Below are 16337 nucleotides of genomic sequence, written 5' to 3'. Positions count from 1 at the left end.
TGTTACTTCTTCACTCCAGACTCGGAATATATTTAAGCTACTTTAATTTGAAAATCTAATTAACGCCTTGGACGAATTTTGAGAGGAAGTCTGTGGGCTTGGGCTCCTGCGACTCCTTCCAGTAGCGCATAATATGGCCTTTTTGTTTCCAGATCTCCACCGTCTCCTTCAGCTCCATTTGCCCCTGTAAATAAGATGTCGATTAGATACTGAATGATTTTGTCCCAGCGTATACGCACCTTGATGACGAGCATGTCAATCACGCGTATGTCGGTTACATGACGGTCCTTGACAAATTGCTCGCGCAACTTGGAGCGGCACTGCTCCACAGTCATGGGAATATCGTAGTCCATAACTGGAAGGGTACCGAATTGTTTATATAGTGTCGGGACACTAAAAGATGACATAACCAAGAGCACTCACCGATATAGGGAATCTGGCGGTACCAGGCCTTGTAAAGGTTCAGGGCACGCTTGCGTGCCTCCTCCCTGTCGACGGACAGAATGGGACGCACCTGCTGTACGGCCCGTTTAATGGCTTCACGTCCGGCCATGGCTTTGTTTCGGTTTTTTGCGCAAAATTATTCGGACCGAAGTAATTAGTCTGCTTTTCAGTGTGACCGACCCTCAGAAATATATCGAAACATACCGTCTCATTTAAAAAATATACCGTAAATATACTGACGAATTCAAGTTCTATTTACATATTCCTCGTTTTTTATCTTCCGTGGAATATAACTAATTAAATATAACCCTCAGCGCTTCCCACATAATTTTATCCAATTAATGCATCAATTTTCTACACAATTGGTTAGTTTTTAGTCCTTGCTTTTATTGTATTTGTACTAAAACAAGGTTTAAAAAAATAGCTCAACAAAAAAAACAGTCGCAATGTTGCTGGTATTTGAAGACATGATGCGCGTATAGGCCTTTGTGCACCCTATTTCGTTAATTTTATATGTAGACCAAACGCAATTTATTAATACCTTTTCTCAAATTGATATGTTTTTGACCTATTCATGTGTATTATTAGTATCTTGTATATATTTATCTCGATCCTGATACCTACTGAGCCTTGGAAGACAAACATTTTCTCAATTCTATAACATCCATTTCCCCCAGGGTAATATGTGATTGTATGTTTTTTCAGATTTTTTGAACTCTCTCAGGTCTGGTTCTGTTTTGCCACCAGCATGTTTTAGTGTGTGTGTTTAGTATTGCTGGCCGCTAGAACTGAAATTTGAGTTTGGTTCTTGTTTTGGGTCTTTTGATGGACTGACCTACCGTCACAAAATAAATGAAGAATGGGCAGGGGGTGGGGGTATGGTACACTAGGGCGCGGGAAATAAAATAAAAGCTGTTTTTTGTTTGATTTATACCACAAAATATAAAATATTACAATAATATAATTGCACATTTATTTCCTTATTTTAAACAGGTTGATTATAAATTATAAAAATTATGCAAACGCCGTCGGTTCTCGACTTTTTTGTTTATTATAACTAAAACAATGATGTATCTAAATATACAATATAAGAAAATATATATATATACTTAAATAAATATGCATAAATATATATATTTCTTTCTATAAATAGAGGATATGCCTTAAGAAAGTCGCCGCTCAAATTGGCTCCCGATTGAAGATCGGTACGCAGGGAACACCACGAGGAGGCCATTATATATCAAATGGGGTCAAAAATTAATCTGACCTTTGAGTCGACTTGATATGACTTAATTTCAAGACTTTTAAGTAATTAAGTCACATCCATGTTCCCCGCCTAAAATTAAATCTGTTAGATATATGTACATACATATAAATGAAAATAAAAAATAAGCAAAATATAATAAACTTATACATACATTTTATAAAATGAAATAAAAAATCCTACTGCCGCAAAATTTTGAGCTTCTTCTCGTATGATTTTGCATTTTGATTCCCTATCATCCTATCTGTTAACCATTTACAATTTTTTCTAATCAAAATCAATACAAACTGATTGAGCAGATGATTAACCAGTCTGCATATTTATCTATTTTTGACGTTAAAATTATACATTTTTGGACTATGCTTCTTTTTAAATTGAATTTGTGAGACTTTGTCTCGAAATGCCGATTAAATATATCAAAATAAATTTTAACTAATGTAAAAAAATCTTCAGAAGGAGCTTTAAGTTTCAAACTACTGCTGACATAGCCAAAATTTTTATTGAGTATTAAATACTCGGAAGAACATCGGACCTCATCGGACGATTTTAAAAGTTCAGAGCATTTATTGCAGTCATACTTTTTCAGCAGCTTATGCAATAAATACCCTGCATAATTTCTTAATGCATTCTCATTAAATGCGGCTTGGATACTTAAATCTGTTGCTTCTATCGAAAGTTCTAACTCTGCATCTTCGTTAGTGGAAGCCAAGATATCTTCATCAAAAGTTTTAGACTCTGATGCCGACTCACTTGATACATTATCTTTTATAATGTTAATTAACATCGTATCTTCATCGGGCGAACAGTTCCCAGATACTGTAGTGGAAGTTAGAACTTTCATAGAAAGCATTTTACTAATAATTACATTAAATTCATACATAGTTGGATTATTGTTGGTAACACCGCGAGATCTGATTAAATAAAATAAATTTTCTAATGGGTCTTGGTTTAATTTGGATGTAGGTTAGGTTAGGTTAAGGCGGTAGCCGGGAGGGGGGGGATAAGAGCCTCCCGCCCCCAAGCTCACTTGGACCTATAAAAGGTCCGTTGTGTTGCCGCATAATTTGGATGTAGCAATATAAAAAACTTCAGCACTTTCACTCCAAACATTTTGGGCCAATGAAAGTATGGAGTTGATTGTTAAAATCATACCCTTTATGCAGTAAACTTCCTGTGGATATTTAAATTCTTCAAAATATTTTCGCATATCCGACAGGGTCTCATTGACAAGATTTGCCTCCGCAGAAACATGAGTCATCTTGGCTATTATGGGAATAATATTTGGTTTTAAGTTAGTTGTTTTGATTCTGTAACGCCTATTCCTGCGATATACAACCCTTTTTAAGGCAAAAAATCGATCTTTCAATTTTTTAAAGCCATTCTCTCTTTTTTTTTGGTCAGCCATTAACTCATAATATTTGTTTCTATACCGTACCTTGACAACGAAGAGAACTGCACACTCACTCTCCTCTCCTCTCCTCTCTATCCCGTAAACAATCGTTTGATGCTTTAATGCTACTCAACAGCTCAAACTCTTTTGCCAGGCCAATGATGATGCAACAACAACAACAACAGTAACGACAGTGAAAACCCCCGAAAAAACCCAAGCAGAACGAAAAAACTACTTAAAGTGAAAACTTTTGCTTTTTCGAGTGAGATACATCACCATTCGTACTCAAGATACACCTAAGATAGAGGCACATTCGAGGATCACAGACTCTTGAGTATGGCCGAATTATTCCCATCTCTTTTTATTTGAACGCCACCAAATTGGGACAAATAACTTCGCTAAATAAATACAATTAATTGTTTCCCTTTCGATTCCTTTTTCTGTCAATCTCAATCCGAGAGAGAGAGAGAAACAACTCAGCTGCCTCACAGCTGTATATTTGTAGTATTTCCTGAGGCGAAAATCGTGAAAATATTATTTAATGTTTCCATGGACTGAAGTAATTTGTTCTCGTATTACAGATGGAAGTGAATGCATTTGAGATCCTCGCTAGCATCCCCGACGATCCAGACACGGGAAGGTTTTTCGCTCAATCGAGGTATCTGAAGCTGGAGATACCACCCAACGCGGAGGGCTGTCGCCGGTTCCTGCACGGCGTGGCCGTCAAGGAGACATTCACCGGCGATGTGGTGATGGAGGACTGTGTCGAGATGACCACCAGCAGTGTGCTCCGCTACTGTGGCATCGTTAAGGTGTCTCGGGCATGCATTCTCAAATATATATACCCCGAAGATTTCTTTGTATCAAAATACAACACCAAAGAACCCTAGAAATAATTCCTCATGCTTGGCTCCCCAATGACTGTCGTGAAATTCGATTGAAATAAACCATTAAAATAAACCCTCAAAATGAAATTAAAAAAAATAAGAGTCACTCAGCAAATGCTAATCGACCGGCAAGCAAAAAAACTATCAACGGCCGAAGCTTTAGATACACTTGCAGACTTAATTGAGTTACTGGCAGACAGATTCGATGCTCGACCGATGGCTCCCACATATGATTAAGTGACGGGGGTTCCCCGTCTTACACGATGGCCATCAGATATGCTCCCCGCTCTCTGTGGCAAACACGGCTGAACGAACATCGATCGAAACTTTGCAAGGGTATAAAAACTATCAACGACAAACATCAAATGGGAATGTGAAACACATAGACCTCGACCTTGACTTTCATACAAACCGAAAAATAAAAACAAAAACAGCCCACACAAAACGACAAGGACGTGCATGGGTCTTGCCCAACACTCTGGATGTTTTGGCGGTTTTCTTCATTAATATTGACCAAATTCTTTGGGACAATTGGTCAGTGCAGGCCCTAAATGGAAACCGGTAAGACGTTCAGACGGATCCAACATTGACAGGTGGTAATTGATGGCCCGAGGGTCGTTTCTGCTTTTGGCCAGGTTTTGTTGCGCTTTGATTAGCAGTCAATTGGCGCCTTCATCAATTGAAACTATTTTTGGCCACCATTTTGGGAGGGGGGACCAGTTTGTGGGAGTTTCTATGCCAACAGTTAGCTGGTAATTGGCTTAAATTGTTTTCGGGTGCCAAAATGAACTTTATAACTCAGAATTTTCCCCGCTCTTTCAGTATTTCCCCACCTTATGTGAGTCCTATCAACTGCATATTGCGTCTTTCGCTTGTTGCATAATCGAGTGCAGTATGGGGCAGCCCCGGGGGCACTTTGGGGGCAACTGCATAAACTCTGAAGGCGAACACGTCAGTCTGCCACACAGTCTGTGGGGTCTGTGGGTCTGAGGGGAGCGGTGAGGCAAGTGGAGCTCGACAATTGGGTCAAAATTGTTTACACTCCGCTGCGCATGCGTCGCCGTCTCGGTTTCGGTTTCGGTTACAGTTGATGTCTCGTCTACCCCTCCCTCCCCGACGGCCGTCGGTCCGGGTCCGTCTTCTGCAAACGAGAGACCCATTACCCATTCGAAACCGATTCGGAATCCGCCAAAAATCATTTTTTTGAACATTTTTATTTATTTGCTTATTTCTGTGTGGATTTTTTGATTGTGTGTGGAATTTTGTTTTTGTTGATCTTTCGGCATTTCGGTTGGACCTCAAGGCCGTTCCGTTGAAGATTTCGATGGATTTGGTATTGAAATTTCCCATGATATACGCAGATCGCGGCGCACCCGTCGAACCCCGAACTGGACCAAGGAAAACCTGATCGGATCTGGTCAGATCTGTGTGAAAACTGGGGTTGCTTTGGGGTCAAGACTGAATTTATGAAAACCCATTAATAACCCAATTGAGTGTTGAAACATGTTTTTGGATTGGGATTTTAAGGAAAAACCAGCGATTTATTCTTCGTATAACTTATGGATAGTAGGGGATTTGCATGGACAAATCATTTAGTTTTCAACGCATTTTCAACACATGTATTCAGCTTCAGCTTCAGCACGCACTCTTGCCCAATATGTCGGAGGGTCAGTCAGGGGTTAAGCTTCGCAGCTTTACAGCTCTACAGTTGCCCAACACAACACAAATAACCACATAAGAAAATACACATTGAAACAAATTTGAAAAATGTTTCCCAAAAAATATTTGTAATTCGGAATGCAGAACAGAAATCACACCAGCAATGTAAATGGTAAAAACAAACACCGAAACTGAAACTCACTTTCACGCGGCTCGATAATCAATCGGTCAATCAATCAATCAATTAGTTTAAAAAGTGGATGTATGTATGTATAGCACTGCGAGGGTAACCGAAATCGAGTTCGAAAACCAATTTGATTCGATGTTCGATATCGAAAACAGTTCTGTAACGATATGGTCGTGGCGCCGCGACCGCTGGGGAATATATGATTTTGGCGCCGGGCTACTTGGTTACTGGGTTTTGGCGCACGCGAAAGAGAACTAAGCGGCGACCAAATTGTTTAAACTTACAAAAGCTACATAGGTAGTTACCGGCGGCGACTGCGTCGACAGCGGCCGTGGCAGCGCGAGGCGGGGCGGCCCGAACCGGACTGCGGGCACAGTGGAAGCTATCGGCCTAAAAGCAGTCGAATAGCGGCTTAGCGTATTCAAATTTGTTTGAAAAATGAGTACAAATTAACTAAAAACTAATCCTAGTATCTGCACACCGTTTTTCAAACCTGCATACACCATCAGTACCGAGCCGCGCTTTAATGTGATTTTCTCACCACCGCATTGCCAATCGTGCCCACTGTGCCAAGTCGAGCTCCAAAATGCAGGCAGAGACGGCAGCAGCGGGAGAGCAACTCCAAGCCCAAAGCTCGTCGAGAGTTGGCAGAGGCAGCGTAAGCGCTGCAAACGGCACAAGCTGCAAGTGCTGCAGAGGCAGCGGCAGTAAGAGAGTGCTGCTGCTTCATTGCATAAGAGCCGCCAGCAGATCCAGCAGCAGAGCCAGCAGCAGAGCCAGCAGCAGTGTAATGGATACAATACAATGCCCACCATCGCGACGGCATGGCCGAAGATCGGAGATCGGTGATCAGGGGTCCCGCCCTACACGGGCATTCCGACTTCTTGGGCCAAAAGAAAAACATAAGCCAGCACGAAATTCAGGCATTTAATTGTTTATGAAACATTTACATATGCAGTGTGTGACGCTTTCGTTGTATGAACTGGCACATCTATATACTGTATGGTTAGTGGTTCTACCCCAGCAGTACCAGCAGTGAGCGATGACGAATGTCATCGAGGCGTTGACGCCAGCCAAATCGAACCCTTTGTTTTTTCTTTTGTTTCTTTCTTTTCCGCGCGTGCCGAACGTAATTTGGTTCTGCCGACCGTGCGCAGTAGCAGAGAACTTCGTTTTATCAAAGACTATACAATACTATATTATACTATACTATACTATACTATACTATACTATACTATATTGTATAGTCTTTGGTTTTATCTTTTCGTCTTCTTTGCGTCTGCGTCGACAGAACTCTTTTGCTTTGTTCTTTGCTATTTGCAATCGTCACACGGAGTTTTAATAAGTGAAAATAAGTAATCTGTGATTATTATTATTATCAGGTAAGTGCAGTTTTTAAATAATTAATAATATGTGTTGTACGCGTGTTAAATAAAAAATTATTTCAGCGGCGGTGAAGATGAAAATACCCGACGAGCCAGCAGAAAAAGTGATTCGGAAGGCTATTCACAACATTAAGAATAGTCATTTTCAGAAGACCTCAAGAGAAAAAAAATACAAAGCAGACAATAATGAATAATAATATAAAAAAATAATTGGAAAAATAAACAATTACAATGTATTACTTTTTATATTAAATGCATGATTTTTAGGTAAAAATCATCGCTTATTATGTGCATGATCTTTAGGCAAAAATCATGCATTTAATAAGCGATGATTTAAGCCAAAAAATCATCACTTATAAAATGCATGATTTTTCGTGAAAAATCATCGCTTATTAAGTCATGATTTTTCGGCAATGCTCGATGACAATTTCATCGATTATGCCCTAGGACATCTCCATGTTAATGTCATCAGCTCAGCGTATGGCCGGTCATCGACTATGTCATCGGGGGTAGTGACGCGTTCATCGACGTGTCAGCAGCTGAGTCATTAATGACCCGTACTGCAGGGACTTTACTCGCTCACTCATACATACACATATGTATGTATGTATCCTACCAATCCAATACCAATACCTTCCCAAAAAGAGTGAGGCCTCGTAGGCATGAGTGCGCCTGCTGGTAGATCTTGCGTATCTGCGGTCCGTCGTAACACTTGGAGCCCGTCAGCTATTTGTGAGTGGAGGAACTTGTCGGGATCAAGGTCTTTCGAAGCTGAAATGCCGTGCTTTGACTTTGCACGATTTTATATTTATATTTTAACATACTATATTTTGAAAATATATACATATCTCTCTGCATAAATTGTTGGTGGTCCTGAAAAGGAGCGATTTGTAAGGATAGGATAAGTGCCTATCCGGGGTTGACTCCATCCGGATTGGGAGTATCTATCTCGGAGACTCCCACGACTATTGCCATAAATTGGCATTCGGCAGATGCTCCATGATTTTGGCCTCCATAGCTTGAATGGCAATGCCGGATAGCTCCAGGTCCGTGCTATTGAGTCGGTTCAATGTGGTGAGAGGTGTCGCCGGGTAGGAACACACTCGCCAACGAGTAAATCTATCTGTCCCACCTCCCTGAGATGCAGGGATGCAATGTACTGAAAGTTGTAGACAGGGCCCAGCACTTTGTCCATCCGCAGATGTACGACGTCCCGCTGTCCGAGGAGCAACTTCAGAACGCGATAGAACACGTACCGCGGGAGAGTCGCTCTGCAGAATTGAATTCCGGCGAAGTGAACATGCTGTATAACCTTCAATTGTTTACGAGTCCGGACGAGTTTCATATGGATTGGGGTTGGCACAGAAAATGGAATGTTCTGGTTATCGCGGCCTTTAATATGGATGGGAGTAATTTCCATTACCTCCATATGAAATTGGTAAGTGCTCATATACTCATACATTCACCCAATTCTGTTTTATAAATACATATATTAAAACATTTTATTAACCATTTTCCCACAGAGCATGGTCAGGGATAAGGTGATGGGAAACATCGAAATAAACGAAGCATTAATGACGGTGCTGAACGTCATACACCGACGTGGGTACTCCAACCGTCTTTTTTCTAGGTACAGAAGGCTCAAGTGTTGAGGATTTACTGCAAATAATTATTTGCAGTTTTGCTCTATATATGCATACATGTATATTCTTTGCTATGAAAGAACAGTTAGCACAACATTTATTCGGACACCCTGTCTATTTCCACATTCTTTTCAAATAACTTGAAAACAATTTAATTTTAACAAACAAATTTTATTCCATTATGAAGATCCATGTTGCTACTACTAATTTTAAACATAAAACCAAAAAAAAAACCTTTTTTGGCATATCAAAAAAAAAACATAAAAGTATAAAAAAGGCACTTTTCTACGCACAACAATTATTCGGACACATTGTAGTTTGTACGAAAAAGAATTGTTTTCCCCCAGTTTTATTTGTGTTTTTCCCAATTATAAAGAAATAAACGGATGTCCGAATAAATTTGTGCTGACTGTATGTGCACGTACGCAAAGTAAACCTAACTGTTCTTTTCATCCTCTTTATACAATCTTGTCCGCTTTTTGGCAGACACACACACAATGAAAGCCTCAGTATTGCTTTTTTTAAACGACGCCGAAACGACGAGCTATTGCCGACTTCAGTGCTGTTTACGATATTCGTATGAAATGACAAATAATTTTAATTATTATTATTGTTGCAAGCACGCACCACCCTACACCGGGAAGCGATGAAATGAGTGCTCCGCAGGTCCGTGCTCCCCAACAAGTGCCCGGCGGAGGATACGCCAGACGAATGATGGAGTTATGGACATCCATTGTGGAAACTGAGGAGCAACAAAAGAAACAAGAACTGTTCGACAAAGTAAGCAGTCACTAATAATCTCCTTTAGTTAGACTTTCAAATCAATTTTCATCCCATCAGGGTCCACTAACTGTTGAAGCGTCACCTCCGCAGACATGCAAAATTCAGATTCATCAAACATCCTCGCCCGCCCTGAAAGTTCCGAACAAAATCGGTGCAAAAACTCCATGGGCAAGATCATTTCGATCACTCCAAGAACCCAGCAGCCGGAGCTCGGAGCTCCGAGTCTATTAATGGTGACTACCGGTATTGTCCAGGCCCGGTGCAACAGGGCACGTTGGCTGGTGGTGGTCAGAATCAGCGTCAGACCGTGCAGGTAGGTTACCCATCAAAGAATTCCTCTAGAGGAATCAATTAACACTCCTCTCTGCTCTTGCAGGTGCCCTGTCCGTCCCCGGCCTCTGACCGTTCTGCCACTCCCGTTCGGATCGAGGAACAAGATGTTCTTCTCCAGGCCTCCGTAGACATGGTTCTGGGGGACGCTGATGGCCCCAATGACGCTAATGCCATCATTTCTCCTGTCCCACAACTCGGGGGCTAAGGCCAACAAACAATGCCGGGAATACTCAAAATTTTCAATGCGAACGCAGACGTCCGATCAGAGTGGCAAAAGCTGAGACGTGGCTCTGCAAAACTGAAATGCAAGCAAAGAGGTCGCATTGCGGACGTAGTAATTGATTACTTTCAAGCTAGGAACATCGAATTGAACCGCCAACGCTGCCTTGTCCTTGCCCAGGAGATCGTGACACGACTCGAGCACGAGGAAAGTAAAGATTGGACTAATTTAGAGAAGGGTAAAACATGCTAGGAAAATGCGGTACTCAAATTTTTAAAAACGACACCTAATGCAGATATATCAGATGAAATTAATATTTGTTATCGTTTGACAACATATATCACATATTTCAAGAAAAGTCGCAGAGCACGAAGAAGGCAGGCTGCCGATCTTGTTGTTTCAGAGGGAGGAAACATTAATTTTTTGATTTGGCCGCACGAAAGCGAGGAAAATACGACCTCGCTTCTGTTCTAAAACTTCTATCTTTATGCCCAGAGAAGGCCAAATTAGTTCATAAGGCTGTACAGGACCCAGTAGGAAAGCCGACACCTATTTCTCCTGACCAAATTTTTGAACCGCCGCTGTCCTGTATGTATGGAAACATATGAAAACATAACGGTGTCAGAATCTTTTTCTCATTCTTCGAAATATTTCGTGTGCGTCACATTGGTCAAGGAAAATGTCGAACATTGAGGTATCTTTAAGAGGGGAAGTGCAGGAAAATCCTTTATTTTATGTAACCAAATTAGAAATGGACGAAAAAGAAAAATTAATTATTAAGATGTAAGTAAATATTTTGTAGTATTTAGCGCATAATAATAATAATAGCAATTAGCTATAAATACATATGTATGTTCCTTCTTTAATTATGTTATATATTATATCTATTGTGACGACGCTACGGCCGGAAAGAGTCTCGTGGTTCAAGAATAAGGCGTGGATTAAGCGGCACCAAGAAATAGGGTTGTTTTATTGTTGTTAAAAGGTACAGAGCTTAGTAGGTGCTCGTCCGGTCTGTGTTGGACTAGGTCGGTTAGTTGCGGTGGTTTAAGTGCGCTCCGAGGAGAAGTTGAGAGTCGGAGGTTTATATTCATATTCATATTCATTAAACGTAATGATTTCCAAGAGCGATTCTGCTCAACAACAATTTTGAATGGCTTTGAGCGAGAAATGGACTTTACAAGATAAAACGCGCCCCTAGGTCTGCTGAAGAATACTGTTCAGAGCAGAACCCAGCCGATTAGCTGCTTGCCAAAGCAGGCCCTCAGCCGCTTATATTGTTTGTTACTTATGTCTATGTCACTCATTTGTTTGTTAAAGCTTTGCGCTTGCTTGCCCTGCTAAACGCTCTCTGCCAGCTCGCTCTTCGCTATATTGCAAGCAATTAGTTGAAGAGACAGTTCAGGGGATTATGGCATAAAACCCTAAAAGGTTCATGATCAGCATAATTAGACCTACATATGGGTAGACGGATAGGCCTAAAAGTACGGGGAGGTCTAGATGGAGCCAAGTCAATCTGACCCAAGAGAGTTTGGGAGTCAACAGTCCCGAGAAGGAGCTTGTGCAATGACGGCAGGTCAATAAGATTTAGCCTAGACCGGTAGGGTGGCAAGATTCTACCCGAGTCCCAGTTAAAGTTCCGAAGGGCAAAAATTAAAAATTGCTTTTGCACGGATTCAATAACAGCCTGCTGCTCTTTATACTGCGGGCTCCACACACAAGAACAATACTCCAATATAGGACGTACTAACGAGATGTACAGGTCGTCAAACTCCTTGGACCAACGCTGGTTGAACGCTAAAACACCCTTAGTTTAGAGGAAAGATGTTGTTTAACATCCTCCGTTGTAGCCTCAGGAATAAGACGAGAAACAAATATTGCTTTCCGAGGGACCACGAAAAGCAGACTGGGCAAAAAACAATAACAAATTGCCTGCACGAGTCCGATGCGTTACGTTGCGTATATTGAATTTATATGTATTAAACACGTGTTTACAAACAAAACACTGGTGATTAACACAAAGTAGAATCAAATTAAAGAGATGCGATGATATATCAAAACAAAGTCAGAACAATGTTGTATGATATTTAGGCAAAGGGCGGAGAATGCATGAGCAAGAAAAAAACACAACAGGCTTAAGCAAGAGCTAGAAGCGAATTTGAGCGGTTCGTTTTATTTGTTTTTATCGCGAAAAGTGTAATGATTAAAAATAAGTGCAATATCTGAGAGTAAACAACAGTGATAAAGAGTGAAATGGGCGAAAGTTATATGGCGTCGCGCATTCCCTGCTTTTATAATCTCGCGACCAAGGCTTCCATTGCCATTACATGCTGTAACTGGCGGTTACCGCCGATCTATCAATAGATAATATTGAAAAGACTAACATAGATCAATCAATAGATAATATTGATATCAAGCACAATGAAGATACATATTTTTCAGATGAATCCGGCTTTGAATCTCTGGAAAAGAAATTCAAAGCCCTAAATAAGGAAAATATTTCCCAAAAAAAGGAAATTAAAAATTTGCATGCAAAATTGCACGCATTCACTATCCAAAATGAAAAATATGTACAAAAAATAAACGATCTAGAGAAAGAAATTTCTCAACTTAAGTCAACGAGCCCGAACAGGGCTCATGAAGAAAAACAATGTAGTGCTTCGCTGCCGCTCCAAGTATTTGAGCCTGGCTTTCAGGGCGAACATATTGAAAAGTTGAAGAAACTTGTACAAAAAATGGATGAGAGTCACAAAAATTGTGCACTAATTTTTGATGAAATGATCATCCAACCAGAAATATGTTATCTTGCCAATGTTGACCGAGCAATTGGTTACGTAGACCTGGGTCTGTGTGCCATTACGTACATAAAAATAACTTCTTGAAACACGATCTAATTACACCAGTCGGAAAAGCGACATGGAAAGTTATCGAAGTTTTATGAAGTCGATTCATTAAATTCTTTTCGTTTGGCACCTAAGCTTACAGAACAGCACATCAATCCGAAAGGATTTGATTACATGAAAACCAATTTGGCGGTCAACATATTTTCAAGCACGGTCAGCACAGGCATTCAAATGTTTGCTGATGTTGTTAAAAGCATGTTTTTAAAAAGTATCAACGATGGTTTCGATGTATTGAACAATACATACTGCCATGCCAATAAAACGTTCACCAATCGCTTGGATGAATTCGTAAGTTATTTGGCAAAGATTAAATTCAGCCCCCATAAAATAACCGAATCAGATTCCCAAGCCAGTTGCCTGAAAAGGCTGATTGAAACTTGCAAAAGAATCAATTTTGTAAAATGTATTATTCTAAAAGTACAAACACAATAAAGCACCTTTCACAGTTTTGTTCGATCAGTCGAACACATCACAAGATGACAATACTCCAGGCGAGACGCGATTGGGAGCATTATTTGGTTTTCAGGTTTTCAGAGAAGTCGGTCGTCAGCTCTAGATTTTTGTTTTGTTTTTGTGCGGAAATGTCGGAGCTCTCGAAACTGGAGACACTCTCCAACAAGGACCTCCTGGCCATGCGCAAGGAGCACGGCCTGCCCTCCGTCGGGGTGGCCGACAGCACTTGTGCCTGCATCATCCCCGCCGAGGGTTTATTTAATCGATGTTTAAATTAGCTTTTAAATAATTTAGTTTTAAACAATTTAAACCGACTAATAGAATCAAAAGCCATGCCCCCGAGAAGATTCGTTGCGGAGGTTCAATTACGCTCCGAGAAGTGTGGTTGCGGAGGTTCGATTACGCTCCAAAGAGTGTGGTTGCGGAGGTTCAATTACGCTCCAAGAAGTGTGGTTGCGGAGGTTCGATTACGCTCCAAAAAGTGTGGTTGCGGAGGTTCGATTACGCTCCAAGAAGTGTGGTTGTGGAGGTTCGATTACGCTCCAAAAAGTGTGGTTGCGGAGGTTCAATTACGCTCCAAAAAGTGTGGTTGCGGAGGTTCAATAACTCTCCAAGAAGTGTGGTTGCGGAGGTTCTGGGGTGCCATGGTGCGCACGGTGCTGACTCCCTGCGCACTAGGTTTAGAAGAGTAGATGTTTACAGTTCAAAAAATAAAAATAAAGCCGCGTGGCTTCGACTGTGCTCGCCTTTTTATAGCAATTGGCAGCGCCGCCATTTGCGAAAATGACTTCGAAGCAGCGCAGTCGCGCCGCCGCTGGTCTGCCTTGCAAGAGCGAGAGAGATATATCGGCTGTCGCTGCATGTGTGAGATTTTGTATGTGCTTGCTTCTGAGTACAACAAAAATACGTCAGCCGACAGCGCAGCCGCAGCTGGTGTCTCTCTGTCTCTCTCTCTCTGCTTTTGCAAGATAGCAGACAAGGGTGGGTTTTGTGTTATATATTTATTGTATACTTACAGTGCCGCTCAACTGAATAGGTTCAACAATTTTCCAAAGTCAAACCGCTATATCTTTTTAACCAACTTACCGATTTATATGAAACAATTGTTTGTGCATAGATTGATTCATTGTTAATAAAGCAAGAAAGTTTGTGGTTTCCAGGACACGTTTTTAAAGCTATTTATTAATATTTTCAAAAACATTACACGCGACAAAGAGTGCGTGCAAGAGAGACAGAAAATCAGTCTGAGCGTGACGTCGAGCGTTGCGTAGCCACTGCAAATTGATGTGTTCCTTTTGGCTATATAAATGATCCGATCTAATCCAGATTCAGCAACCGGATAGATATGGTCATTCTCTATGATTGTGCGTTTTTAGTTTTCTCGAATCTGCACTATTGTGGATGCAACAGATTTTCGTTCTTTGTGGGGGCGGAAGGGGGTGGGGCGAAATTCTGAGATATATGTTTTATAGTGAGATCTAACAGGAGTACGGATACCAAATTTGGTTACTCTAGCGTTAATGGTCTCTGAGATTTGTGGATGTAAGCCGTAGTATAGTCCTTTGTATACCCTATTTTGTTAATTTTATATGAAAGTATAAATATTGATATGAAGATAAAACGTAACTAATAAAGACCTTTTCTCAAATTGAAATTTTTTAAACATATTTATGTATATGATGAGTGTTTTGTATATATATCTCGATCCTGGTACCTATTCTTGGTCTCTGCGAGAAGACAATAAGCTTTAAAATATCGTTGAAATAATATTTAATAATATTAAAATCTATTGAAAATAAATTTTTTTTTTGCCTGGGATGACAAACATATTCACAATTTTATAACATCCATTTCCCCCAGGGTATGTGTGCATGGAATGGGACTCATTGTTGTGAACCGGTTATGACGACTAATTCTTGGTTATTCTTTCTTCCGTCGAATATTCCCAGCTATACAGATCTCTTATTTTTGCCCAGATAATTTTAAATGATTGCTGAATCAATTTTGATCAAGACTAACTACTTTTAAGTACTAGAAAATCTTTTATTTTGACAAAAACACGATTTCAACAAAAATGTTCAATAGTCACAGGTTGTGACGTCAATGTTGCTGGCATTTGCAGACTCTTTGTTGTCAACCAGGGTATGGGCGTTTGTATACCCTATTTCGTGAATATTATATAAAGATACTGTTTTCCAACCTGCTTTCAAATGTAATTAGTAAAGACCTTGTCTTAGATTGCATTTTTTTGGTCTATTCATGCATTCGATTAGGTGTTTGTATATTAAACCTGATCCCTGTAGCGATTCTTTGTCTCTGTAAGAAGACCACTAATTGCAAAATATCGTTTAAAATAGATACTGACTAGTTTCTGCATTAATTAGAGCATGGGATGAAACACATTTCCGCAGTTCTATAACATCCATTTCCCCCAGGGTATGTGTGCATGGAATTAGCAACATGTTTGTGTATGGAGTGAGACTCATTGTTGCAATAGCGAAACTGCGGCGAATCGGGTATTGCCTATATCAAGCTATATAGATGAAGATTGTTTCTTTAAATTACCTTTTACGTATTTTATTTTACTAAAATACGGGTTTCAAGTAAATGTTGCCGCAACAGTGTGTATGGAATGCGCAACATTGTGTATGGAATGGGACTCATTGTTGCTAAAGCGAACTGCGGCGAACCTTGAAGAAGAGAGGATATCCCACCTAGAAAAAGAGAGAAAGTAAAAAAAAGAGAAAATCCCAAGAAAGGGCTTTCGATACTATCGACTGGAGGCG

The 16337-nt window shown here is 40.5% G+C and overlaps 4 protein-coding genes and 1 long non-coding RNA gene across 7 annotated transcripts; 4 read left to right on the top strand and 1 right to left on the bottom strand.

Annotated features, from left to right (window-relative positions):
* Positions 1 to 2: 2 nt before the first annotated feature.
* Positions 3 to 621, bottom strand: LOC108158633 (NADH dehydrogenase [ubiquinone] 1 alpha subcomplex subunit 6). The gene is made up of 3 exons (XM_017291113.2): positions 424 to 621; positions 240 to 355; positions 3 to 184 (listed from the first exon to the last, which is right to left on the bottom strand). Exons 1-3 carry the CDS (start codon positions 551 to 553, stop codon positions 56 to 58), a joined length of 375 nt encoding a protein of 124 aa, XP_017146602.1. The 5' UTR covers positions 554 to 621; the 3' UTR covers positions 3 to 55.
* Positions 622 to 3540: 2919 nt separating this feature from the next.
* Positions 3541 to 4057, top strand: LOC108160780. 2 transcript variants are annotated; one of them, XM_033392276.1, is made up of 2 exons: positions 3541 to 3623; positions 3680 to 4057. In XM_033392276.1, the coding sequence occupies exon 2, from the start codon at positions 3680 to 3682 to the stop codon at positions 3986 to 3988; it is 309 nt and encodes a 102-aa protein (XP_033248167.1). In that variant the 5' UTR covers positions 3541 to 3623; the 3' UTR covers positions 3989 to 4057. The 2 variants fall into 2 exon arrangements, with proteins under 2 accessions (XP_033248167.1, XP_017150473.1); XM_017294984.2 differs by having other exon boundaries at positions 3561 to 3614.
* Positions 4058 to 7085: 3028 nt separating this feature from the next.
* LOC117188287 lies at positions 7086 to 7369 on the top strand. The gene is made up of 2 exons (XR_004472545.1): positions 7086 to 7213; positions 7280 to 7369. It is a non-coding gene; the product is annotated as an uncharacterized LOC117188287 (long non-coding RNA).
* Positions 7370 to 7562: 193 nt separating this feature from the next.
* On the top strand, positions 7563 to 8960 carry LOC108160779. The gene is made up of 2 exons (XM_033392487.1): positions 7563 to 8654; positions 8740 to 8960. The coding sequence occupies exons 1-2, from the start codon at positions 8358 to 8360 to the stop codon at positions 8866 to 8868; spliced, it is 426 nt and encodes a 141-aa protein (XP_033248378.1). The 5' UTR covers positions 7563 to 8357; the 3' UTR covers positions 8869 to 8960.
* Positions 8961 to 9223: 263 nt separating this feature from the next.
* On the top strand, positions 9224 to 10982 carry LOC117188507. Of its 2 annotated transcripts, XR_004472610.1 has the most exons (3): positions 9224 to 9639; positions 9700 to 9955; positions 10019 to 10982. XR_004472610.1 is itself a non-coding variant. In XM_033392488.1 (2 exons), the coding sequence occupies exons 1-2, from the start codon at positions 9735 to 9737 to the stop codon at positions 10101 to 10103; spliced, it is 306 nt and encodes a 101-aa protein (XP_033248379.1). In that variant the 5' UTR covers positions 9653 to 9734; the 3' UTR covers positions 10104 to 10982. The 2 variants fall into 2 exon arrangements, 1 of the variants encoding a protein (XP_033248379.1); XM_033392488.1 differs by lacking the exon at positions 9224 to 9639 and having other exon boundaries at positions 9653 to 9955.
* The last annotated feature ends 5355 nt before the right edge of the window (positions 10983 to 16337 follow it).

Source organism: Drosophila miranda, chromosome 3 (assembly GCF_003369915.1).
Source record: "Drosophila miranda strain MSH22 chromosome 3, D.miranda_PacBio2.1, whole genome shotgun sequence".
Taxonomy (NCBI): Eukaryota; Metazoa; Arthropoda; class Insecta; order Diptera; family Drosophilidae; genus Drosophila; species Drosophila miranda.
Note: the sequence above shows the minus strand (reverse complement) of the source record. Positions and strands in the feature narration are given on the sequence as shown.

Bases quoted from the DNA above. Each gene is read 5' to 3' on its own strand.
- LOC108158633 (XM_017291113.2), bottom strand. From the start codon at position 553: ATGGCCGGACGTGAAGCCATTAAACGGGCCGTACAGCAGGTGCGTCCC. The intron at 356-423 runs GTGAGTGCTCTT...GTACCCTTCCAG, and splicing joins CCGCCAGATTCCCTATATCG to TTATGGACTACGATATTCCC. The intron at 185-239 runs GTGCGTATACGC...TCTTATTTACAG, and splicing joins TTGACATGCTCGTCATCAAG to GGGCAAATGGAGCTGAAGGA.
- LOC108160780 (XM_033392276.1), top strand. From the start codon at position 3,680: ATGGAAGTGAATGCATTTGAGATCCTCGCTAGCATCCCCGACGATCCA.
- LOC108160779 (XM_033392487.1), top strand. From the start codon at position 8,358: ATGCAGGGATGCAATGTACTGAAAGTTGTAGACAGGGCCCAGCACTTT. The intron at 8,655-8,739 runs GTAAGTGCTCAT...ATTTTCCCACAG, and splicing joins ATTACCTCCATATGAAATTG to AGCATGGTCAGGGATAAGGT.
- LOC117188507 (XM_033392488.1), top strand. From the start codon at position 9,735: ATGCAAAATTCAGATTCATCAAACATCCTCGCCCGCCCTGAAAGTTCC. The intron at 9,956-10,018 runs GTAGGTTACCCA...CTGCTCTTGCAG, and splicing joins ATCAGCGTCAGACCGTGCAG to GTGCCCTGTCCGTCCCCGGC.